The sequence below is a fragment of the Lepisma saccharinum genome, chromosome 22 (genome assembly GCF_977018435.1).
Source record: "Lepisma saccharinum chromosome 22, izLepSacc3.1, whole genome shotgun sequence".
Lineage (NCBI taxonomy): Eukaryota > Metazoa > Arthropoda > Insecta > Zygentoma > Lepismatidae > Lepisma > Lepisma saccharinum.
The window spans coordinates 21,832,266-21,858,536 of NC_139250.1; the positions used below are offsets into that span (position 1 = coordinate 21,832,266).

Consider the following 26,271-nt stretch of genomic DNA (forward strand, 5'->3'; position numbering starts at 1 on the left):
GCTTTTATGAAAATAATATAAGGTATAAACTGTAATCTAGATCTGTTCCAAGAAATTGGGTTGGAAATTTAATAGTGGCAACACTGCTGTATATACGCCATGAAACGGAACCGGCGCTTCTCACTTATACCACATGTTAGTTTGATACCTAAGCTACCTCCCAGTAAATGGACTCTTCCTTCCAACACTAGGTGCATGCGCAGTGACGAGAGGAATAGAGTATCGTTGGAGTTGGCGGTCTAAAGTTGTGTAGTCAGAACCGCACTAATGTGAAAGTTCTGATGATACTTGCCATACCTCCAGGACAGACTGTCAATGAGGAGTATTACTGTACATTTTTGGAACATAACCTGTGACCTGCATTCTGAAAGAGGGGATACTTGCTGCTGAATCATCCCATCATTCGGCAGGACAATGCTCGGGTGAATGTAGCGTAACGTGTGGCTGATTTGTTAGCTGGATGAGGGTGGCAGGTGCTCTACCAGCCCCTGTGACTTTGATTTGATCCCTAAGATGAAGCTTCCAAACTGTTCCAGAGATTCTTCAGCAATAGACCGCTCCATTCAAACCATCAACAGAACAGGCACTGCTACAGAAATACTACAACTTCCACATCACTGGCAATGGTTGTACACATTGCTGGTGACTACATCGAAGGGCTGTAAAAGTTTCACAGAGATATCTCTTTCGTATCATTTGAGAATAAATAGTTGCCACTATAAATTTCCAATCCACTTAGTTTTTAGACTTATGCATAGGAAAAAAAGCGTATGCGTTTCATATTAGACGTGCATGTTACATTGCTTGTATATACTTTATGGATAGTACGGATTCATATATTGGTATTCACAAATGTATACAATATAACCGTGGTTTAATATACTATTTATTATGTGAATCATTATGCTGATTCATAATTATGATCTGTTTATCGATGTGTTGATTTGTCATTTACATGTAGACATGTAATTCATATGGCTTGAATATGTAAAATAGTCTAATTGCACAGCTTCATTTTCATCCACTGTAGTAACAAACATTAATTAAGAATGTTAATGGGCCATTCATGCATTCTTTAACGAATATTTATAGTCTTATATTAGATGGGTACAATATTGGTTATCAGTAAATTTTATATTAGTACTTCGAAAAAATTCATAGTTTTCTATCTCTAATACATTTATAATATATACTATTTGTACTTGCTTTTTAATTTCATACTTCTTTAATAGGGAAGAGTAGCGAAACATCCTGTTCCACCTTATGCTTTGGCTTGGCCTCTGGGTTGCGTGATCGTAGCTGGCTGTGACAAGAAAGTGCTCATATACAGCACAAGTGGACAAGTTTCGCAGCAGTTCGATTACAGTCGAGACCACACTGAAAAGGAATTCACTACTGCCTGCTGCAGCCCGAGTGGTCAAGCGGTGGCCATTGGAAGCTATGACAGGTAGGTAGTCTGTGCCAGGTGTTAGCATCTTTGCTTGAACATCTTAAACAACATTTAATGAAGTTACTGGTCGAACAAATCGTTCCAATTCCTACTGCTGTAGGTGATCCATTGATTGATTTGCTTTATTTTACTTCGCTTTTGTGCCGACCTTCGTGGTTAGCACCTTGCACTATGACACCAGGACTCCTGGGTTCGAATCCCAGTCTGGGCATGGGTGTGTGTGAGTGTCCATTCATCAATTTCATCATATCATGACTCATCCCCATCTTCGCAATTAGCCAAAAGTGGCACAAAAGTGAAGTAAAATAAAGCAAATCAATCGAACTCAGGACCCCTGGTGTTGTAGCACGATGTGCTAACCACTTCACCATGCGAGCCGGCTCGTAAGAGTTCAGTGTGGTGCTTTATGGGCTTTTGAGATCCTCGCCACAAATAAGACTGTATTTGTCAGAAAGGAAAGAATAAATATGTGCCAAGTACTGTTATCATTTTCTATCATTTCTCTTACAATCATCTTACAATAATGTGTTTGTTTCCTGTGTTTTCTGTGATTTGGGGGCTATACATAACAACCTGCTTGCTGTTATTACTCGCTGCTAACAAATGATGGGAAGACGGATGGAGAATGTCCAGGCAAAAGTTCTTCAACAACTTTCCTTGGGTGTCAAGTGGTTTATTGTCTGCACTTTTTTTTTGTTTTGTTTTGAGTGGTACTGGAAGCTGTGACAAACCAATAAGTGGTTTTGTTTTGGTGTGTTCCACAGGAGACTTTCAATGCTGGCTGGAACATTCTTCTGCTGTGTGCCGCGAGGAAACTCACACCGTACTATTAAATAGGGATTACCAATAACTAGGGGTGCATATTTTGTTTTTGACGAAAACATGAAATGTGAAATAACACATTCTAATGTTAATTTTCAATGTTTCTGAAAGGTGTGAGGTGCATTTTAGTGTTTTGTGACTAAATGATGCGAAATGAACTGCAAAATGCGAATTAGACTCTTAAACACAAAATTTAGAGTTTATTTACCAATGCGACAATCCTGTGAGTTATGCAATTCATGGAAAATTGATTAATTCTGCTGTAAATATGTGAGAAGTAAGAATGGACCCCTTTATACAAGAATAATATTAATATTCTGCTAAGGACATAAATGTGCTATTAGAAGGGTTATGTTTAGTATTGTAATAAGTGCAGTTTTTAAACCAAAAATTTGGATTATGTTCACAATTTTAGAACCAAAATGTCATTTTATATACTGCTTTTGATCTGTTTTTTCACTGCTGTAACACCAAAATTTTATTTTATTTACCGCTTTTGAACCCGAAATTGACTGTTTTCGTACCGAAATTTGGCTTTTTTATTTACCAAAGAAATGTTTTTTCCAGTTTTTGCATCATTCAATTTATAGTGTGCTAGAAACTGCTTGTAGCGAAAGTAGTCTGACAAGGACTATACATCATGTAAATACACATCTGGTTTTGTCTTCTTAATTTTCGGATCGACTTTGATCCTTCTTGATGAATAGGATGAAAGAAAGAGGCATGAACCAAGGTTAAATATGTGAAAAGGCCAACAGTTTGCTTCAGCATGTGAGGTTAAGGAAACCATTTCAAGCCATTTTAACCATCTTTTAGCCATGATCATGCTTCGGTTCTCCCATCCCTGAAGAAGATGCCAGGTCTATAGAGAAATTCGGGATACAAAAATGAAGTACATATTTTGATTGTATTAGTTCATGGCACAAGCCATGAAATATCATCTTTTTACATAAATATTATATCATCTCAGGCTGGCGACTCATAATGAGATGGAGTAGAAAGAACTGACAGGACACACTGCAAAGTCTTTTACCATCTGTTTTTCACTTTTTATTTTTAACTACACATAGCTTCACATGTGTTTAACCCGTGATAGGTCATGCTTCATAGTGCTTCACTTGCTTTCAATTTTAATGAAGCTGGAGTGTGGTTAGCACATCTATGATGCCAGGGGTCCCGGGTTCAAATCCCAGCCAGGTCATGGATGTTTGTGAGTGTCCATTCATCAATTCCATCATGTCATCACTCATCCCGTCTGCGCAAATTAGCCAAAAGTGGCACAAAAAGCAAAGTAAAATGAAGCAAATGATTTTTAAATCATTTAATCAATTTTACCATTTTAACAGTATTTATAATATTGGCCTGTGGTGCTCTCTAGCTGACGTTTAGAGTGTTACGTGTGACCTGATCACATTCTAATGACATAAACGGCAGCATGAGAGAGACCATTGTTGTTGAACAAGTGTTGTCAGATTGAGCGCAGAGCTCACCCACGACCAATTACATGACATTTTTTCTTGTTTAGATTTGTGCATTATTTAGTCAATAAGTCTATGCACTTTCTAGTGATTTTTCGTACCTTTATGTTTTTGTCGTGTTAATAGAAAATACGAAAAGTGTAAGGGCTTTTAAATTATATCAGATTTATGGAGCACAGAACTGGCCAGAGTTCTTCAGGGCAGATTTGAGGAACATGCACTTTTCTTTAGTGCTAAGAGTTGTTCGCTTCGATGATGTATTATTCTGTTTGGAAACAAATAAACCTTTTGAAACAAAAATGTAATAAAGAAGAAGGGAAATAATAAACAGATCATTAGAAGTACAAAAGAATAAAATTTTAAAAATTAAAATTGGTGGAATATATCTGAAAAGCAAGGGTGAGTGCTACAGCTGAGGATGTGACTAAAGCGAGTGTGACTGATTCTGGGTTAACTTGATTATTATATACACTCCTCATGGTGTGGCAAAAGTTTGAGTACCTGGGAAAGTAAGTACACATGCCTAAAGGTGAATGAGCTCCGTACTTAGTGAAATGATGACATGTGGTGTAAATTATGCCTTACCAAGTAATTTATTTTACGTAGTAAATGAAATATATGTATATATTTGTGACAACAATAAAAACAACAGAATTGTATGATCAACTGGTGTATTTATAGTATCTGTATTTTATGCAGAATACGAATCTACAGTTGGAACCAAAGGAAAGCTTCGTGGGATGAAAATCCAGCCAAGGAGATCCAATATTTGTACAGCATAACAGCACTGGGGTGGAAGAGAGATGGCTCACGAGTAGTTTGTGGTACTTTGTGTGGGGCGGCAGAGCTTTTTGAATCTGTTCTTAAGTGAGTATCACAAAAGATTAACTAATTTTGTGCCAGGTAAATCTTTTTTCAATGCTACTGCTGGTGCAGCTCTTACGTTTATAATTCAATATTTTCGTTTCATGACTTATTACTAGGGCTAAGTTGATACTGATATCTATACTTTACAGAATACCCCCAGTGTTCATACTTAAACATTGTAACAACTTAAGTAGTTCAGAGCATTTGTAAGTTTTAATATGCAAATAAATGAATGAAAGATTTAGTTTAATTAACGTCCCAGTTCTTCCACTTTTGGCTAGTTGCGATGATGGGATGATTTGTGCCAAGATGAAATGGATGACGATAAAATCACAAAAATACCGGTTGTTTCATAATTGCTTGAAGGGTTACAAATATTTATTGCAAATAAAGCATTGAACTTACATTAATGGAACCAGTCCAGAGAAGAAACTCAGTTTTTTTTAACACCTGCAAATGTTCAGGTGACACAGGTGACACAGTACGCAGCAACACGAGTCTACTTCTTGCAACACTTGCATCATCATGGGCCTGTCTATAGTGTCTATAACTGCAATGATTTTGCTCTCTTAGGGCTGCGATATCGTGCAGCAACAGTGAGACGAATACCCTGTCTTTGATGTAACCCCACAAAAAGAAGTCACACAGTGTAAGGTCCCTCGATCTTGAGCACCAATACATTGCACAAAACACTATGAGTGATGTGGGGGATGAAATCTCAGCTTAACGAAACGTGCACACACAAACTGTTTGTGTTCCTATTGTGTTGATGCCTTCTGTGTCACCCGTGGTGCATACATTGAACATTTCTAGGCATTAAAAAAAAACTGTTTGAGTTCCTCGTTTCTTTCTGGACTGGTTTCATTAACGAAACTTCATTAGTTTATTTGCAATAAATTTTTGTAACCTATGGTATCCTGGTATATATACGACACAACACAAGTCCTACAAAGGATTACACTGGCTTTGAGTGTCACTTTAGAGTATGTTTCGTGAAGGTCACCCCTTACACCTCAAATTTTAATAAGTAAGTATTCAGTTTCAACTATGTCATATGAATCCGTCACATGTGAGACAATCATAATAATCCGTGGCTCGACAGCCCTAAGGGCTTTGACCTATCTCTCAACTGCCAGTCTCCCTACCCCAATCCTAGCTAGAGGTGTGGCGTTCTTCAACCAGTGAATGGGCAATGTGGGGTCAGCACATCAAATCCCCTGCCGTTGTAGGAGATTTTTATGACCCGGTTACGCTACTCACTCGTAACTCCCCAATTTCCTCACGATGGTGGGTTGCCACCGGTCCTATACACAGGCCGAAAACCCAGGCAGACTCGAACCAATGCTGTCCCGCAGTCGGAGTCCAAAGCACAGAACCTTAGACCGCACGGCTAAGGAGGAGGACGACATGTGAGACAATCAATATATAGCTTTCATTTACAGTCGTATTTCGGTTGTACATTGGAGAAATGTAGAATCGAGGAAAATGTTATCTGTCCTATTGGGACCATGAGGATTGAATGTATAAAGCAGAAAAAGATTCTCTCGGGCTATCGACCAGGTGAGTTGTGGAAAGTCTAGCAAAGCAAACTCGAGGTTCCACTCATCATCATCATCATTAGAGCCCAGAAGTTCAGGCATTTATTTTCGTTAAAATAGGCAGGCAAAAAGGCATTTATAATGTGGAAAATAGGCACTAAAAATGAAAAAAAGGCAAAATAAACCGAAAAAAAGGCACATTTGGAAGTCGTTTACTTTTATCTATAATTTCTGGCAAAATGTTAAAATCTACATTGGGAAGAGCATTTCAATTTTCACCGAATTCACGCACGTAACCATGTAACTTACAACTTAATGGCACACTAAATTTCGGCATGATGACAACTACACGATCCTTTCCCTCCAAAGTGCAGAACTAAACTAAAGATAGAGAACTTGATTTTGGAATCCATTGAAAGGCCCTTGGGCATTAGTGCTCTTTCTTGTCAATAACGTCCTGACACGGACGCTGGACGTGATGACGTAATTGTGCAGATGTTCTGCAACAGATTTTCAGCAGTCAATCATTCACAAGGAAATGTTAACCGAAAGGCAATATCCTAACTCAGCATGAAATACTTTTTTCTCACACTTTTCTCCTTCAGCAATGTTGAAACATGCGTGAGTTCAATATTACTTAAATAAGGCGAAAATTATTCACATAATAAACGGAAGAAAAATAAATGCCAACAACGTTTTTTTGGGAGAAAAATAATTTATATACACACTTTTTTTAAAAAAAATGTTCCAATTTCATTGAAAAAGGCAAAAAAGGCATTATAATTAAAAATAGGCTCTGGGGTCCCAAATAGGCAAAATAGGCAAAATGAAAAGGCTCCTAAAACATTCGAAACAACATAAAAAACGTATATCCGGAAAAAATTATCCAGTAGATAAAAAGAGGCATTTTGCCAAACTTCCGGGCTCTAATCATCATCATCCTTCGAATCACAAAATAAATTTTGTGATCAAGGACAGTTTACTTTTCTTTGTAGACAAGGCTTAACATTACAAGGCCACGGTGCAGGGGTAAAAGTGCCAAAAAGTGGGGAGCAACCGCCACCCCCACATCCCTGAATTGCTGCCACTCGTGGGTACCATGTATTAAATTACATTTCATTTTCAGCAATGTAACTAATATAGTATAATAGCAAGATAACTACAGAACTTCAAACACATATTGTGCACCACCTGCATATTTTCCTTCAATTTGGATGTTGAGAGATGACCGCTTCTGCAAATATCTAACGCAGGCCCCGTAGTCGTCAGCTTGCAATTGCTGTTTCCGATGGTCTTGGCATCCACTGAAGTACGAGGTCCGTGAACACTCCACAACCATGTACGCCTCTGTACCACGGACTGCCACACTTTATAACGGAATGCCAGTGGGGCATACTCACTTAGACATTGGGTCATTATGGGCTGTTCTTGTCACTGTGAGAAGAAAGCACAAATTAGCAATTAAATTCTACCTGGCACGTATCTAGAAATTATAAAAAAATTAGTATTATATTAAATTAATAGGTAAAAGGTAAAAAGTCGGTATTCTAGTTTAACTATATAACTATAGTTAAGGTCAGCAAAACTTTTAACAAGAAAACAACTGACATGGCAAGGAAATTAATGTCAATGAATAAAGATTTGAATATTATTGAATATAAAAAAAATATGTTAGATCCAGTTGACGGAAAGTAAAAAAAAAATATGTTAGATCCAGTTGACAGAAAGTAAAGTTCCTGGTTATACTTTATGTATATTATTATAAGTGGTAATACATTTGGCATAAAACTTCTTTGGTACTGTCATTAAAGTCATATGATCACAATATAATCCTTGCCTTCCAATAAGTTCAGCGGAAATGAATGACCCTTGATTAAACAGCAAGTATATTTCCATTGTTTAATTTTATTATTTCATTGTCTTTCTTTTGGAGGGGTGGTCTGGACCCCCTGGAACTCCCTTAAATACATCCTTGCTCTTCAGGGATCACAGTGCATCTTGTTTCGTGCAAATACAGTATTATTTACAAAAGTTATAAGTATTTTTCAATGTGGAGTTGCTTTCCTGCCAACCTGTATGTATATTCCAGATATTAATGCATAGTTCTCAACCTTGTAACTTACTTTTTTATTTTCAGACGTACAATATATAAAAACAAATTTGAACTGACATATGTAGGACCCAGTCAAGTTCTTGTGAAACCTTTAGCCGCGGGAGTGAGAGGAGTTATCCTGAAATCACAGTTCGGGTATGAGATTGAAGATGTTCGTATCATGGGGCAAGAGAACTATCTCGTTGCCCGTACCACTGAAACACTCCTATTGGGTGATCTGCAGAGGAACTTGCTGAGTGAAATTCCTTGGAACAACACAGGCCACAATGAGAAGTTTTATTTTGAAAATCCCACTGTGTGCATGATCTTCAATGCTGGTGAGCTTACCCTTGTGGAATATGGAAAGAATTGCATCTTAGGATCAGCGAGGTTAGATTTTTTTAATTTCTCTATGAAGCAGTAATTTTTAGAATAAGAAAACATTCATAAGCCTAAGATATTTGAATTTGTAACTTAATGATAAGGTGCAGTTCAAATCTGTTTGAGTTATGTACTAGGTTGTATCAAAAAGTAAGGTGAATTTGTCTGTAAAACCCAGAGTTTTTTGTGTAGCTAATTAAATTTATTGTATGTGTGAGATACCAAGGTGATGCAAGTCTGATGGCAATTACAGTCTTCTACGTCAACCCGTCTGGTACCTAGAGCAATTCAAAGATGATGAAACGACTTGAATTTTCGATTTATTAAAAAACATGCATAGAAAAAAATATGAAACTGTAGTATGTTTGACACATGGTATCACACTAAAATTCAACATAGGAACCACTGCCTTCGTGGGCATATCATGTGAGGTGGGTCAGGGAAATGCCCATTCGGTGGTGTTTTTGGTCCTCACTCAGATTTTTGGGCACACATTTTCCTGAAGCCAAGTTGGTTATGGACGATACTCCTCACTGAACCATATGAGATGTTCAATCCATCAGCAATGTCATGCAACCTGACTCTTCTGTCTTCACGAATCATCACATCCACGTCTCACACATTGCTGTCGGTGATGGACGTTGCTGGTCTGCCACTTCTGTCATCGTCTGTCACACTACTCCTACCACTTGCAAATGAGTTACACCACACATACACTTGTTTCTACGACATAACACTCTCTCCATAGACCTCCAACAATTCTCGATGAATTTCAGATGGTTTGTTTCCCTTGACCCATAAAAAACGAATAACACTGCGCACCTCCTCCTTGGAGTAATGTTCAAGTCATTGCACCATCTTTGAATTTCTCTAGGTACCAGACGGGTTGACGTAGAAGACTGTAATTGCCGTCAGACTTGCATCACCTTGGTATCTCACACATACAAAAAATTTAATTAGCTACACAAAAAACTGGGTTTTATAGACAAATTCACCTTACTTTTTGATACAACCTAGTACTTTGATTCAGAGGTAAATGTGCCTTGCAGCTTCTCCTTGAAATGTTTATGAATTTCATATTATAATGCATTAGGCCTTAGAAAGAGCGTTTTGCGGGCTAACAGCAGACGTCGCTCGCACACTATTGCCGATACTCTCGTGTCGTCTGCTCCTCAGCCGAACAAACAGGCCGAGGTAGCAAGAGGCAGAGGTCACTCACCCTTCCAGAAGGGTGCAGCGAGAGCTAGCTGTGGCAACCGGGCTCGCTCATTCGCGGACCTGATTGGTTCTCGCAGACACACCCCCCTATTGTTGTCTGCTGTAAGCCCGCGAAGCGAACTTTCTAAGGCATTCTGCATTATAGATTGATCTATTACTGGTATCAGTAGCTACAAATTTAATAATAGTAATTTTCCAATATTGTAATCAAGTTGAAGTTATTCACATCTTTAATGATGTAACTGCCCTGTGGAAATCATGTGTGTATATTGTAAAGAAATATTTATCAAAGACGGTAAAAGGAAACACTCACCGGACAGTAGAAAAATTCAAAATTTTCGCTAACTTCGTAGCATCATCGGTGTGAGGAGAAAGAGACGGAACCGGAAGTTGGGGCCCTGCAGAGTTGCCAGGTCCCCATCGAAGAAGAAGTGGTGCGTAGAACGAACCAGGCTCATCAGAAACTGTGAGTGGGCGGGATGGGTAGGGAGAGAAGGAGGGATGAGGTATGTTGGGAGGGTGGGATCAGGTGGGTTAAGGTAGGGACATTACTGGTTGGCCTTGTTCAGGCCAGGTGGAGTGGTTGCACTCGTGGCCGATATATATGCCCTCTCCCATCTTTTGTGAACAGAGGTGTTGGCTGTTTGGGGTAAGAGATGGATGATCGCTACCCAGAAGCAGTCATTGAAAGGGATGTTGTGGTGGTTGGTGTGGACAGCGTCAGTGAAGTCCAGGTTGTGGGTGGAGAAGCGGTGGTTATTGATGCGGAGGTTGAGGGCAGTAGATGTTTCCCCCAGGTGAAAATCATCACAGATTTGTTATACATGGTTATTATTATGTCTATGAAAGAACTATGCACCAGCGTAGTTGCGAAAACAGTCCTTAAAAACACTACAGCTGTAGTCATGGTGGAAGACCAGGTTTAAAAACATTTTATATGCTTCAATTTGCCCACAGCCAGTCAACTGTAAGTGTGCAACAAACTTTCTGTACCAAGTACTGGTAAAATCTATGAGCGGACAATAGTATAATGAAGTACAGGAAATTTGAGGAAATGGGTTTGTTTATGCGATGCAAAATCTTTGGGCTGATCTGGCATATCAGAAAAGATAGTGTGTGACAAAAATTTTGGAGAATTTGTCTTTTATTTGGCGTATGGTTCACTACATGTGACCGCCGGTTCCCGTGGCGGAGTGGTTAGCACATCACGCTACGATGCCAGTGGTCCCAGGTTCGAATCCCAACCTGGGCATGTATGTTTGTGAATGTCCATTCATCAATTTCATCATATCATCACTCATCCCCATCTTTGCAAATTAGCCACAAAGGAGCACAAAAAACGAAGTAAAATAAAGCAATTTAATCAATCATTACATGTGACCGAACTGTTTCATCGTACTGGTTTTTAAAAATCTTTCATCCTCCACAGGCACACTGTATTGACCATGAAACCCCCCATAAACTTGTATAATCAATTTTTTATCATATTCATAGCTTATTAATATTTTATATTGGAAGTGCCTATGTATAAATATTAGGTAATAACTAATAAATAATGTGTTGAATATGATTTATTTTCTATTTCATAGAACTGAGTTCATGAATCCTCATCAGATAAGTGTGAGAGTTAATGAGAGAAAACAACATGGTGTGGAGGACAATAAGAAATTGGCCTATTTATTGGATCTGAAAACAATTTGCATAGGTACACATATATTTTTCTTATTTTAATCCTGCATTTTGCATTTATCTGTATAATGCAATAGACTTTATGTGCAATGTTTATGTATTGTTTTATTACTTTTCTAATACTTTTCTCCATGCGAAAATTGCAAGAAGAACTAATATTCAAACACCATTGAGCATTGTAGATTCCAGTGGCACCTAACCTCATCACATTTTATATTTTTCTCATTGCTTCATTCATTAACCTATTGCAGATCGCCGCTTCTGACATTAAATTGTGAAAAAGTTGCAGTGCTTATGTATGTTTCTTCTTCTTTGATTCAATATTTCATTTCAACACTTTACACATTTGCCTTCATCAGGAACTTCATGCATGTATGTTTAAACACTGGGTATATATATGTCATCCGCAGTGTACTGTTGTTGTGTGGAAGGTGTGTATATATGCACTTTGTGTTTGCTTCAACTAGGTTTGACTGTAGGTGGTGCATGTATTCACCCAGACATTGAGAATATAACAATCAGGGTAGGTGATATTGTGCTAGTTGTTGTAAAAACAAAAACAGTAACTGAAGGGGAATAAGATGAAAACGAAAACGAAAACGAAAGAGAGTATAAGTTAGACGCAAGATAAGTTGTCTGCTCTCAAGTTCATGCGTGAAGAAAAACCGAAATATGACTCAAAAACGAAGTTTGTGTGATGCAGACATTGAGTTACACTTTCTTCAAAGACTTCCACACTGGAACCTGAAGTACATACATGCTGATATTGTATGTATTATTGTATAATTATATTTGTGTATTATTACACTGGTCAAAACAATTAGGGGAGCAAGCAAGAAATCCCAAAACCAAAGTTGGAAAGTCAAAAGTAGCAATGTATGTTGATGAAGTGAGTGTGTCCTCAACCAGTACAATTCATCTGTGATGAATCATTAGCATGAAGAGCTCTCTAGTGACACCATAAGGCACGTGGCAGAATTTGTGATATGAGGAGCAATCACGAGGTCACTTGGGAACACCGGTTGTTTGGTGCTGGCAGACCGTAAGTGCAGGTGGGATTCAGTTGAGTAGTGTTGAATAGGAACGATGGCAGAACAACACGATTTAGGGGAATCTAGCGCATGGAGAGCCATTGGGAGGATGGAAGCAGGGCAAACACAACGTGAGGTGGCTGCAGCCCTTGGTGTGTCACGCAGTGTCATTTCCAGGTTGTGGACACGATTTCAACAGACAGGTAAAGTACGAAGGAGGCCTGGGCAAGGTCGCCCACGGTCAACAACAGTTAGGGAAGACCGGTACTTAGCATTGTCAGCTCGCAGGAATAGGCAGCAAACTGCAACTGACTTGCAACGCGGCCTTGTTTTGGCAACAGGACGAAGAGTCTCGGGCCAAACTGTACGAAATTGCCTGCGGGAAAGGGGTCTTTATGCAAGAAGACCAATGGTGTGTGTCCCTCTGAATGCCCAACACCGTAGGGCCCGCAGACAGTGGGCTATGGAACATCGTGAGTGGGGACATGGAGAGTGGAGTTCAGTTCTCTTCTCGGATGAGTCGCGTTTCAGTCTCCAGTCAGATAATCGACGCATTCTCATCTGGAGGGAACGTGGGACTCACAATTATCCCGCACATGTGCGCGAAGTGTCTCAGTATGGTGGCGGTGGCTTAATGGTATGGACAGGGATCAGTGTTGGTCGACGTACCCCCCTGCACATTATCCGGAACGGTACTTTGACAGCCTTACGGTACCGGGATGAGATCCTCAGGCCTCATGTTGTCCCAATGGCTGCAGATATCGGTGATTGTTTCATTTTTGTGGACGATAATGCCCGACCTCACCGAGCACGTTTGGTTGACGCCATGCTACGGGATGAGGGTATCGAACGAATGGTATGGCCAGCATCCTCCCCAGACTTGAATCCCATTGAACATGTGTGGGACACACTCGGAAGACGCATTGCTGCTCGGCCAGCGCCGCCTACAACTCTGCAACAGTTGGAAATGGCCCTTCTGGAGGAATGGGTGAATATCCCGCAGGCTGTCGTTGATAACTTTATTGGTTCCATGCAAAACAGATGTGCAGCTGTCATAGCAGTTCATGGCGACCACACGCCTTATTAGAGGTATGGATCTGTTGCGTATCTGTCCATTTCTGTTGTCTTATCACCGGTGCTGTTCTCCTGATTTTGTGCAGTACCTTGCAGAAATCACCCCTAGAACTCTGTTGTGCTAATGACTCAATAGACATGTATTGTACTGGTTGAGGACACACTCACCTAATCAAAATACATTGCTACTTTTGACTTACCAACTTTGGTTTTGGGATTTCTTGCTTGCTCCCCTAATTGTTTTTGACCAGTGTATATTATCTACATTTGTCATGGAATATGGATGTAATTCTATTAAAAAATACTACATAAAAGAAGGCAGGAAAATACTAGTGTTTTATGTCAGTTAATTTTGATCAACAGAATGCTGTTAAGAAACTATGTTTTCCAGTAGCTAGTTGATAAGAAAATTACTGACTTACGGGGTTAAAGAAAGGTTAAAATCAGGTTAAGAACATGTAAAATAGGAAGTCATGACTGTTTATTATTCACTATACTGGAAAATAGTAGCACTTATATACAGATCCAATACAGATCCACACTGGAAGAAACCTGAAACCATTTGTGTTTCAAAGGCAACAGATCCCATTGTGGTAAGAATGACCGAGTCATTACCACACAGGTATAATAGCAGCAGTGAAAGAACTGGCAAAACCAGGGGTGTCTTGGTAGCTAAGTTAGTAGTGTAGTGGCATGATATGTCAGAGACCTGGGAATAAGTCCTGATGAAGGCTGCATTTCTTGCTGAAATGTCTATGTCAGTCGTTCCCAAACTTGTTCGCTTCACGGTGCCCTTACTGTTTCAAGATCTCTCTGTGGCACTCAAGTCAGAATGTAGGCTTTATCTAACACTTGCAATGCTCAGTTAGTGTCAGGAGCCTATATTCCAGGCTAGCTAGCTAGGCTATCTGCGAAGCCTGAAGCCTAAAAAGTAAAATACTGAAGGTAATGGCGATTCTGAAGTTGGCAACCTGAAATTCTTATGAGTTGGCAACCTGATTTTCGTTGGGATGGCAATGTGGCTTCCTTCAAGACCTCAACAATGAGCCTAGTCTTCTCTCCTCCTCCATAGCCTAGGAACAGGTGTCATAGTGAGCTAGTCCATGTCTTAGAGTCAGCATACGCCACTAGTTTAGCTAATCTATGTCTTAGAGTCAGCATACGCCACTAGTTAGTGTAGTAAGGTTGCTTGCTTTAAGTTAAAAAATAAACTCACTTCAAATTCAGAAACATTTTATGTGTAAAAGGTACTAAAACTATGCATAGACTAACAAGCAGGGATGTGCCGAAGCTGATTACAGATGTATGAAAATCGGCAGAAATTGACATATCGAAATCGGCAAAAATCCGATATTTAAACCGGTACAGATTATACTAGAGTTTACCTTCTAATAAGTTTTATATTCTAGTTTTGTAAGATTTATTGAAAATTTGGTTATGATTCGTCATTATTGTAGAGTTTTTGTAATAAAATTATTGCAAACTTGCATTCAGAGGATCAACCTAACTATAAGTCGGAAATAAAACAGTTCATTGCTGAACCAGGATCTGCTGTTGTATTGGAAATTCAAACATGAGTATTCAAACCTGAAGCAAGTGCTGAGAAAATACTTGAGCATACCTGCTGCATCAGTATTCAGTGATTGAGTGTTCAGTGTTGCTGAACAGATTTGCGGTAAGAGAAGAAGTAGGTTACTTCCTGAAGTGCTTCCAAATCTCGTATTTCTGAAGTTGAATCTGGCAGAGCAGGAATTCAGTTTGCATTTCAAAGAACTGCTTGTTAAGTCTGTAGGTTCACATAACCTTTTGTATTTTGTAGATGCAAATGTACATTCGCAACTCTTGAGAATATATATGTATATACATATGATATGCAATAGAAATGTACATACCAAATTTATTTTTGTCATGCAGAAAATAACATCCCATTTCTGTTTAATAATCTTATGTATCGGAATCGGTTAAATTTTGGCATTGGTATCGGTTCCAAAAATTATCAGTGAGTACATCGGCATCGGTAAATTTTCAGCTTCGTCACATCCCTACTAACAAGTAAGTGTGATTTCAGTGAAAATTTTGGAACATTTCACGGTGCCCCTGCAAGCCAGCCACGGTGCCCATCGAGGCGCACACTTTGGAAACCACTAGTCTATGTAGTATCGGTACCAGCAAATATTTCATATTGGTCTATCTCTAGCATGTAATAATCTGAGTTTATATTTCAGTGGATTTGGCAGTTGGCGTTGCCCTCAGTCAAGTAAACCACGAATCGAAGATTGATTGGTTGGAGTTGAATGAAACTGGTGCAAAGCTTCTTTTCCGAGACAAGAAGAGCCGACTCACCCTTTTTGATGTCAAGAATGATCACGGGACTTCTATTCTCAACTACTGCACATTTGTTCAGGTATTGCCCATTGATATGATTTGATCGAAACTATAAAACATCAAACTTTATGACTCACAGGTACTATAATCTTCATTATAGTAGTATTTATTTAGTATGAAACTTGATGCATCGATCACAAGTCATCCAATGAAAAACGACCTCGGCTCTCAATGGACTTTTGCGTATAGGACACAGCCATCTAACGGATGGTCACTTGCTTCAAGGGCTGGACCCTCCGATGTGTCGTGTTTGTAACATTGTTTTAAGTGTTCTGCATATTCTTATTGAATGTGCCGACGTTGCTATCCTCGGACAGACTTTTAATCTTCCCAGCTGTATGTCATTCCTGTTGGGTGATGACAACAGTGTTTTATCAAATGAAGGGCTCTGTTGTAAAACATGGTAAGTGACATTTTGGTCATTTTTGAGTTACTAAGTAAAATGTGCCATCATTCAATTTTTGAGTGAAATTGCCATGTCATACAATTTGCATTGGACTCAGTGAAACCTTCTGAAATAGGTAAACACAACACGAAAACAATTTATGTATAGTGTAGCTTCTAATAACCTTTCTTCTTAATGAACTCAGAAATAATAAAAATGTCACCATGTTTTACACCCGAGCCCTTCAAATCCTTTTAGATTTTTCCGAAGAGCTGGTCTCTTCGTCTGTGAGGAAGCTTTTATTAACTTCTGACTTTTTAATGTGTTGTGTTTGTCTTGTGCAGGTATTTTTACAACCTTGCACTTTTAATTTTTCCCAATGAGCTTTTTACACCCCTTGTTTTAATCTCTTAAGTCAGAATTTTACAGGGTGGATTCTCACCGGGAATTCCTTGAATTCTGGGAATTATGTGTGAATTCTATGTGAATTTTCCTCCATAGACGTTAAAAATTGCAACTTTTATTAATCCAAATCACATTGAGTTTATTCATATTTATAAATACATTAAGACAATTTTTTCACATTTAGCTTGTATTTTTATCGAGGAAGGAAAATAAAAGAAAGCTGCGTGGAAAATAAATCAAAATTCTCTTAATCTGTTTCCTTCATTAGTGTCCTTTGTGGAACAATAAACTATATGACTGATGGAAGATTATTGCAAAATAATATAATATCTTGAATTTGATTAGGTAAATTTGATTTAGAAATTCTTATTGGACATTTACGTATATTAGTATATCCTGTAACATTTGTGACTTATGTTTTTAGATGGGGTGTAAGGGGTGACATTCCATGTAGTGCACCCAAATGTCAACCTCACTTCCACATTAGTACACCCTGGACTGAAGACTAACAAGGCTCTGGCGACTGGCCCCATGGCCAGTATAATTTTGTTTGTATTGTCCTGTTGTCCTTACGTGTGCAGAGTGCCCATTTAAAGCCTCAGCTTTTAACAGAAGTCAGAACATTTTAAGATTTTTAATTATGCAACGTTAGAGTTGTTCTTTGTAATGATAAGGGGCTGGCCCCCGTATAATGTGACGGGAGCAAAATAGCCTAAGTGCTGACACTCCCACAATTTTAAAATCAAAATTATGTTTTTAGATGTATTTCAAGTCTGAGTATGTGAAATTGCACTGAATTTTGCCAGCAACTGCACACCTGACCTGCTCTCAGGTGGGTCTGGAATACAAGTGAGCTTGCACGCCATGCTCAACACATAATAGGCCATCTGAAAGTCCCCTCTGTGACGTCACAGCCTTAACTCTTTCGCTGCAGAATTCTCTGGCACACAATATCCCTTGGCTGCGTAATTAAATTTAAAAAAATATTTTTTTTATAAACAAATAGTTTTCACAATTACATTGCGTTATATATGAGAGAGAACTTACAAAATTCATTCTTGCACTGGAATACCATTCTGTAGTCCCTGGTGGTATGATATTTTGAAAAATTTTGAAATTTTGAAAAAAAAAATTTAGAATGAATAATTTTAAAAAATTACATTGCAAAATATGTTATAGAGAAATTACAAAAGTCATTCCTTGCACTGGCAAACCATTCTGTAGTCCCTGATGGTATGGTATTTCTCAAAACACGGGATGACACAGAGTGGTTGAGCGGCGTGGAAATTCGTAAGTAGTATCAAGATACTGGGTGGTGAAAACTTCAGTTTGTTCTGCTGTGTGTTCAAATACTGAGCGGGGGAAATATTTGATAAAACAAGAAAATGGTGTGCTAAATACTGTACTGTCACCAAGTAACTTAGCACTTGCCTGTGTCGAACTTCCCGCACCTAGATCAATGCTGCTTTGCACTCTGCTCCATGATGTTACGGGCGGCGGTACAAATTCTTCATCAGATACTACACAATCACTGTCACCAATTGAAGTCTCATAAAAACTGTCGCTATTATCGTCACAATTTTATTCACCTGATTCAACAGTTGAGTAACATCATTATCAGACAAGTGTTGACGACTTGACGAAGCCATGTTGTTTACATTCAAACATGCATTTGAAACTGACATGTCAGAGCACTCAACGCTCGTATTCTAAATGGAGGCGTAATTAGCGACATCATATGGATATAAACAAAACTACAAGTTCAAATAGTTCCAAATAGTATCTACAGATGTCTGAAGGCTACTAAAAGCGGAAATGCGACACCCGCAGCGAGTGGAAGTATGAACTCGCAATAATGCGACTTCCGCAGAGCAAGGCACCTGGCGTGCTGTGCATAAATGCGACGACCGCAGCAAAAGAGTTAAAGGCTTCTCATTGGCCAGCTGGAGTCCTCTGAGACTTTTCCTTGTCTGTGGGAGTTCCACTTTCTCCCACCAGATGGCAGAGTTATCAATTCCTTGCAAAGTGTAAACAAAAAGTTTTTTTTCACCTTTTCTGGCTTAATTATGCTAGATAATTGCAAATGAATGTACTTTTCATAAATTAGGCATTATTGTACCTATGGGTAAGTGTTATCTTTGATTTTCAATAAAAGATAAACTATTTAATAAATATGTAATTTGGGGCACATGGTTTTTGGTATTCAAGATGGCTACTGTCAGCCTAAAAATTGTTGTTTCTTTATAAACAAAGCACTTCTACCCCTCCCATGAGTGTAACAAATGGTTTGTAAACATTACCCATGATTCTAATTTGGGGGGGGGGGGTGTAAGTCTTCGGAAAAATAGCTCTCGCAAGCTTTTTCTGATGCTGACCTGATGGCCCCATGTACTTAGGTCATGGTCTGTGGTTATTTGTGTGTGGGCATGTATGCCCAATGCTGATTGGTCATACATGAACGTAGAATGGTCAACCTGTTTTAGGTAAGGGGATATTTCCCCGAATATATTGAAGGGTGCTAAATGGCCTGAAGTGCCGACGCACCCAAAAATTTTAATTAATTAATTCATTCATTCAATGCACAGTTGCGCCAGGAAGTTTAGTTTAGTTTAGTGTACTGTATATGGAATAATATACAATGAATATTTTCAGTAACATTATGGATACAGTAAGTTTGAGAAAATCTTATAGTATTGAAGTTGGGTGGATGCATCACAATCTCAGTGTGCGTGTATGTATATATGCAGAAATTATAAAACATAAAACTTCAATGATCAATTTTCTTTCATCTATAGTGGATACCTGGGAGTGATGTTGTTGTGGCACAATCAAGAAATACCCTCTGTGTATGGTACAACATCGATACACCGGAGAGGGTAACAATGAACCAAATTAAAGGTGATGTTGTTGATGTTGTAAAAGAAGATGGAAAAACGGAGGTTAGTTGTAATATTCTTTTTGAAGTGTTGATTCATATTCTGAATTGTGGTTCTGTGCAAATGAAATAAAATGCACCACTAACAACTTGTGGTAAAATTTAAAGAGTGCTTCAGTATTTTCTCTTTGAGTGTAAGGACCTTCCTTGTAGTACACCCAATTGTCAACCTCACTTCCACGTAGTACACCCTGGACTCCATTTTGCAGACTAACAAGGCTCTACAATTCTGTGTGTTGTCCTGTTTTTGTCCCAATGTGTGCTGAGGGCCCCTTTACAGCCTCAGCCGAAGTCAGAATATTTTTAGATTTTAGTTCCACAACATTACAGTTATGTTATTTTTGTAACGGTAAGGGGACCCTGTATTCTACCAAAATGAATGGTTATTATTCAAATAAGCAACTAAACTATTGATAAGAACTACTATTTTAATTAGTATATCACTATTAATCTTGTATTATTATGACAGTAGAAAACTTCTTATTTCACGTGCCGGCAACATATTTGTTAAAACACCAAAATAACACACAAACAGCTTCCGAGCTTTCGACTCCTTCACGGACAGAGTCGAAAGCTCGGAAGAACTCCTAAGTGTTTTTCATTGTGCTGTTTGTGTGTTATTTCAGTGTTTTAACAAACTTGTATTATTACTTGCGAACCTCACTAACAGCAATATTAAAAAACCAATATATGAATTATTAATAATAAACCACTAAATCTAAAAGAACAAGTACTATAAGTAATTACAATTTTCGTATCAATTTATAGAATTTAATGTAATGGGTGCATATAGTCTAAGTGCTGACCACCCAAACTTTTAAATTGAAATTCAAAGTATTTTCTTTTGTGTTACTGATACATCAGATACTTTAAGCTTTTTACATCATATAAAATACACAAATTAACATAAGAAAAATGTTTACTTTATTTCACTAATTGAATGAAGCATGTTGTAACGGAACTTATAACAGCAACAAATTACCTTCTAAAGATATTTTACTTTTGAAGAACTGCACTTACTTTCAAAATTCTGAACAGTTATTTGCTTAGAATTATGGGCAATTCCATTGTGACAGATGTGACATTCAGACAACTTTACATTCATTTTAAAATTATTTTATTAGCACCTTCAAATATGTAACTCTATCACTTCATGTAGTTTCATTTTGCTTGAAGAAAGTTATTTAATTTCAGCATATTCCTCAGCCATCTCAATTTTCAGCTACAGAAAATACATTTTTTTTGTAATTATGACGGGTGTGACACTTCTGAGACTTGATTCTTCGGGCCTTCCTCAGTCTTTCAGAAATTTCTGTAAAATATATGGGTTTACTGAAACAATTCTACTTTATTTTCAAAAAGTAAAGTTTACTCGACATTTAGATACTTTTAATTTCTATAAATATTACTACATATTTCTTTTGTAAAAATTTTTGCATCTGATGGGCGTGACAAATTTTGTGATTGGTGTGACATAATGCACATGTAGGATTATGGAACAATGCAATGGCTATGAAAATTATCATAAATAGATTCTTAAGGTTTGTTTCAGAAATGAAGTAGGATAGAAACAATCAAAGACAATTAGAACAAAATTAGAATTAATTTAATTTTCTTAAGGTATAATAATGTATCATAATGAAACTAAATTAAGTGGAAACACCACACATAAAATTCTATTTCTATTATAAAAGCTAGGGATGTGCCGAAGCCGATTACAGATGTATGAAAATTGGCAGAAATTGACATATCGGCAAAGGCAAAAATCCGATATTTAAACCGGTACAGATTATACTAGAGTTTTAACTTCTAATAAGTTTTATATTTTAGTTTTCTAAGATTTATTGAAAATTTGGTTCTGATTCTTCATCATTGTAGAGTTTTTGTAATAAAATTATTGCAAACTCTCATTCAGAGGATCAACCTAACTCAAAATCAGAAATAAAACAGTACATTGCTGAACCAACTAGTCCACGTGAACAGGATCTGCTGTTGTATTGGAAATTCAAAAATGAGTATTCAAACCTGAAGCAAGTGGTGAGAAAATACTTGGGCATACCTGCTGCATCAGTATTCATTCAGTGAACGAGTGTTCAGTGTTGCTGGACAGATTTGCGATAAGAGAAGAAGTAGGTTACTTCCAGAAGTGCTTCCAATATCGTGTTTCTGAAGTTGAATCTGGCAGCAGTAAATTTCCAACATTAAGAATAGTAATTAATTTTGCATTTCAAAGAACTGCTTGTGTACTAATGTTAAATCTCTTGAGAATCTATGTTCTTCTATAAGGTTCACATAACCACTTTTTGTAGATGCAAATGTACATAGCAAATTTATTTTTGTCATGCTGAAAATAACATTCCATTTCTGTTTAATAATCTTATGTATCGGAATCGGTTAAATATCGGCATCTGTATCGGTTACAAAAATTGTCGGTGAGTACATCGTTATCGGTAAATTTTCAGCTTCATCACATCCCTAATAAAAGCAACAGGTTTGAAACAATATGCTATTTAAAACAGGGTGTCTACCATTGAGGAATGTCTAGAAAGTCAAGAAATCAACAGGTAGGTCAAGAAAGTCAAGAAATTATGCTTTTGGTCAAGAAATTTTGCTATTTTTTTTACAGTATAGTGAACTTATTACATTGTTACATACCTGTACTGGGATTTGATAAAATTGAATATTTGGAAATTTAAAATTGTATTGAGCTGTTGTTAAGATTTGTTCACTTTGTTTCTTAAGAATTATGTTTTTGTATGCTTGAAGTTTTGTAAAAATATTAAATAAAGTATTGGGTTGGTGCAAATGAAATGTCAAGCCCAGGTGTGTCATTGCCAAAGATAAAAAAAATCAAAACTACAATACCTGGTTAATCAAAATAGTCGCCGTCTGCAGCCACACACTTTTGTCATCGCTCAGCCAATAATTGGATTCCATGGCAAAACAAGTCTGGAGTCTGCGACGCAAAACACTCCTCAACGGCATGTTGCACCGCCCGATCATCAGGGAAGGTCTTCCCTGCCAGGAAGTGATCGAGATGTCGGAAGAGATAGTAGTCAGTGGGAGAGAGGTCGGGAGAATATGCTGGATGAGGAGGGGTTTCATATTGCAACTCATGGAGAGCCTGCACTGTCCTTAACGCGACATGTGGCCGAACATTGTCGTGCAACATGAGGACACCATGTCTGTGGACCTTTGCTGGATGCTTGCGGAGAAGTTTGCGGTGCATTTCATGGAGTTCAACACTGTAACGATCTGCATTGATGGTTTCAACTCGCCTGAGAAAGTCATGATGGATCACACCCACCATAGATGACCATACCAGCAACAACACCTTCCGTGGGTGGAGAGGTGGTTTCGGAAACCGCCCTGGACGTTGATCACGATCCAACCATTGTCCTGATCGTTTATGATTGTCATAGCAGATCCATTTTTCATCTCAAGTGACAAACCGGTGCATGAAACCATCCAGGTTATCCCTCCAGATGGCGAGTCTTGTTGGCTGGTGTCAAATCATGTGGTACCCATGAGTCCAACTTTTTCACTTTACCGATCGCACGGAGCTGCCAAACGACAGTAGTATGGTGTATGCCTAACTCGTCTGTAATGGACCAAACACTTTTCCGAGGGTCCGCTTCCACAGTGTTCCTGAGGAACTCATCCGAACATGATGTTGATCGATGGCCACGGGGTTCATTTTGCAATGCTGTGTCACCGGAACGAAATTTGACATACCAGCGGCGAATGGTGCATTCATTTACCATTCCTGGCCCAAATGCACTTGTTAGTGTTTTGTCGGCATGCTGAGCAGAATGTCCCAGTTTGAATTCATCAAGACAAATCACTTGCAATTGTGTGTTCTCCATGGTACACTTTCAGACGACCCTGTTCAGCAACACACTGCCTCCTGACTGTCTGGGTGCTCCAGCCTGTTTGCTGGACGTATACAGAGTTTATGACGTTAGACCCGTGACCTCAGTCAATCCCTGTGTTGTGTTGTTGAGGTGAGTTTCCCACCAGACGTCAAAGCGGACATTTCATTCGCACCAACCCAATAATATGGCCATTCCCCATCCAGGATGAAGTCTAAAGAATTAATTTCTACATGCATTAATAATGAAAGTAAGTCTAACTCTCTTGTTAAAATACAGCTTCAGTTTTCATTTGGGTTTATTCTTAACTTCCAACTATACCTAAATAGGAGACTATTAAATAAATACAATATTAAGAAAAAGTCATGAAAAATTCAAGAATTTTGGATTTGTTATTTTGGTTGACAGAAAGCCATGAAACTAATGTTTTTTTTTGTTAATGATCCCAAATTCTGCATAGATTCCTCTTTAATTTCATACATAATAACTGATACTTTCAATTAAAATAAATTAATGTTGTTTGTCCAGTTTCACATGGAATAGCTCTTATATGTAGTCATCTCATGGCTCTTAAACTTATTTGCTATCACAGATACTTACACGATAGTGAATGCAAGCCAAAGTTTTACCTGAAAGCACATGCAAAGGATCTTGTAAACAATTTGAATGTCTGCATGTTGTTTAAACTATAGACATTTACAAGAATATCCTTGCTAAGGTAGTATCCAGGCCCAATAGACCTTTAGCTTCTATGCTACAATTATAATTAGCCAGAAATAACTACCATCATCAGTCGAAGAAAATGCTACCATGCAGAACAAAGCTTACTATAAAAATGGAATGTTTTGAACTTTTTTATGTTTTCTCTTGTGTTCTCGCAACCTTGATAGTTGAGAATGTTGACTGCTTGACTCGTGGTACCACTATTGAAAGTGTGGGTGTTTGTGGTATCTCCTTGTTAGTCTCAACTGATTGTCAGTCATCCTCAAGAGAGACAGAAAAGTCACTTAAAATTAGGGATGGAACAAATTAATTGGTACGGTGAATCGGTAAAATTAACGATAATTTTACCAATGCAAAATATTTATAAATATTTTATAACTAAGTGCAATATTCTGCCATTTTGTTTCAATTTTATGGTTTTAAACACATAATCTACATGTCCTAGTTTTTTAGGAGTAAATGTCTAAATATATAGCTTCTTTGGTAACATGGAAGCATGTATTAATTAGGTCAATGAACCATTCAGGTTCTTCAAGGACTATTTGGAATTTTATACCAAGTCAGTAGAATATTAGTTATCAGTATCAGTACTTTATAAGTTGTAAGGGGTGACCTTTCATGTAGTACACCCAATTGTCAACCTCACTTCCACATAGTACACCCAATTGTCAATCTCACTTTCACATACGAGGGCCACTATTTATATTTTGAGCCTTGGCAACACTGATTGAAGTTAGGTGCGATTTGACGTTTGCACGGAATCGTCTGGCATTATTGACCATAACATACTTCAAATGTTTTGTCAATAGCTTGATTTGTGTTGTTTATGTTGCCTTGGAGATTGCGCGACAACAATAAAATGGAATTAACTCGTGAACATTTCCGTGCGATGATTTTTTACGATTTTCGACGTGGATTATCAAGACAAGAGTGCATCGATCAACTTACTTCCACATTTGGCGATGAAGCCCCATCCTTTGCCACTGTGAAATGCTGGTATAACGAATTTAATCGTGGCCGCCATTCGCTCACCGACGAGATTCGCGAAGGTCGTCCAAAATCAGTTGTTGTTCAAGAAAACATTGATGCTGTGCAAAACCTAATACTGCAAGATCGTCATGTGACATACTGTGAGATTGAGGCAACCATAGGCATTAGTTCCACCAGCATATATAAAATATTACATGATCATTTAGCTGTGAGAAAGGTATGTTCTCGTTGGATCCCACACAATTTGACAAAAACTCAAAAAGACGCTTGTGTCAATTGGTGCAAACAAATGCTCAATAAATACAATCGTGGTGCTTCAAAAGACGTATATAAGATTGTAACAGGTGACGAATCATGGATATATGCATATGAGCCGGAACGTAAACAGCAGTCGACTGTATGGGTGTTTCAAGATGAACCCAATCCAACAAAAGTTGTTCGCGCTCGAAGCACATCGAAACAAATGGTCGCCTGTTTTTTCGGGAAAACTGTTCATGTGGCAACTGTGCCTTTAGAGGAACGTAGAACGGTCAACTCTGAATGGTACACAACAATTTGTTTGCCAGAGGTCTTCGGTCAAATACGGAAAACAAACAAACGCCGTCGGATGATTCTTCATCAAGACAATGCCAGCTGTCACACATCTCGTCTAACAACCGACTTTATGAACAGTCAAAAAATCGAATTGATGGGTCATCCGCTGTACAGTCCTGATTTGGCACCCAATGACTTCTTCTTGTTCCCGAATGTCAAGAATAAATTGCGTGGACAATGATTTTCGTCGGCGGAAGACGCCGTTGATGCGTTCAAAAACCATATTATGGAGGTGTCTCAAGAAGATTGGAAAAACTGCTTTGACAAATGGTTCGAACGAATGCAAAAGTGTATTGACCATAAAGGAGAATACTTCGAAAAAGAATAAAGCAGTTTTCAATG

General features: G+C 38.2%; 1 protein-coding gene across 3 annotated transcripts in view; it reads left to right on the forward strand.

Moving 5' to 3' along the window:
- Positions 1–26,271, forward strand: part of Oseg2 (intraflagellar transport protein Oseg2) — a 151,905-nt gene that overhangs the window by 32,389 nt on the left and 93,245 nt on the right. For all 3 annotated transcript variants that reach the window (XM_083143793.1, XM_083143795.1, XM_083143794.1), the window contains exons 7-12: positions 1,233–1,447; positions 4,450–4,617; positions 8,293–8,637; positions 11,436–11,551; positions 15,866–16,044; positions 19,611–19,754. In XM_083143793.1, coding sequence (XP_082999919.1) covers positions 1,233–1,447; positions 4,450–4,617; positions 8,293–8,637; positions 11,436–11,551; positions 15,866–16,044; positions 19,611–19,754 — 1,167 coding nt within the window. The remainder of the gene's footprint in view (positions 1–1,232; positions 1,448–4,449; positions 4,618–8,292; positions 8,638–11,435; positions 11,552–15,865; positions 16,045–19,610; positions 19,755–26,271) is intronic.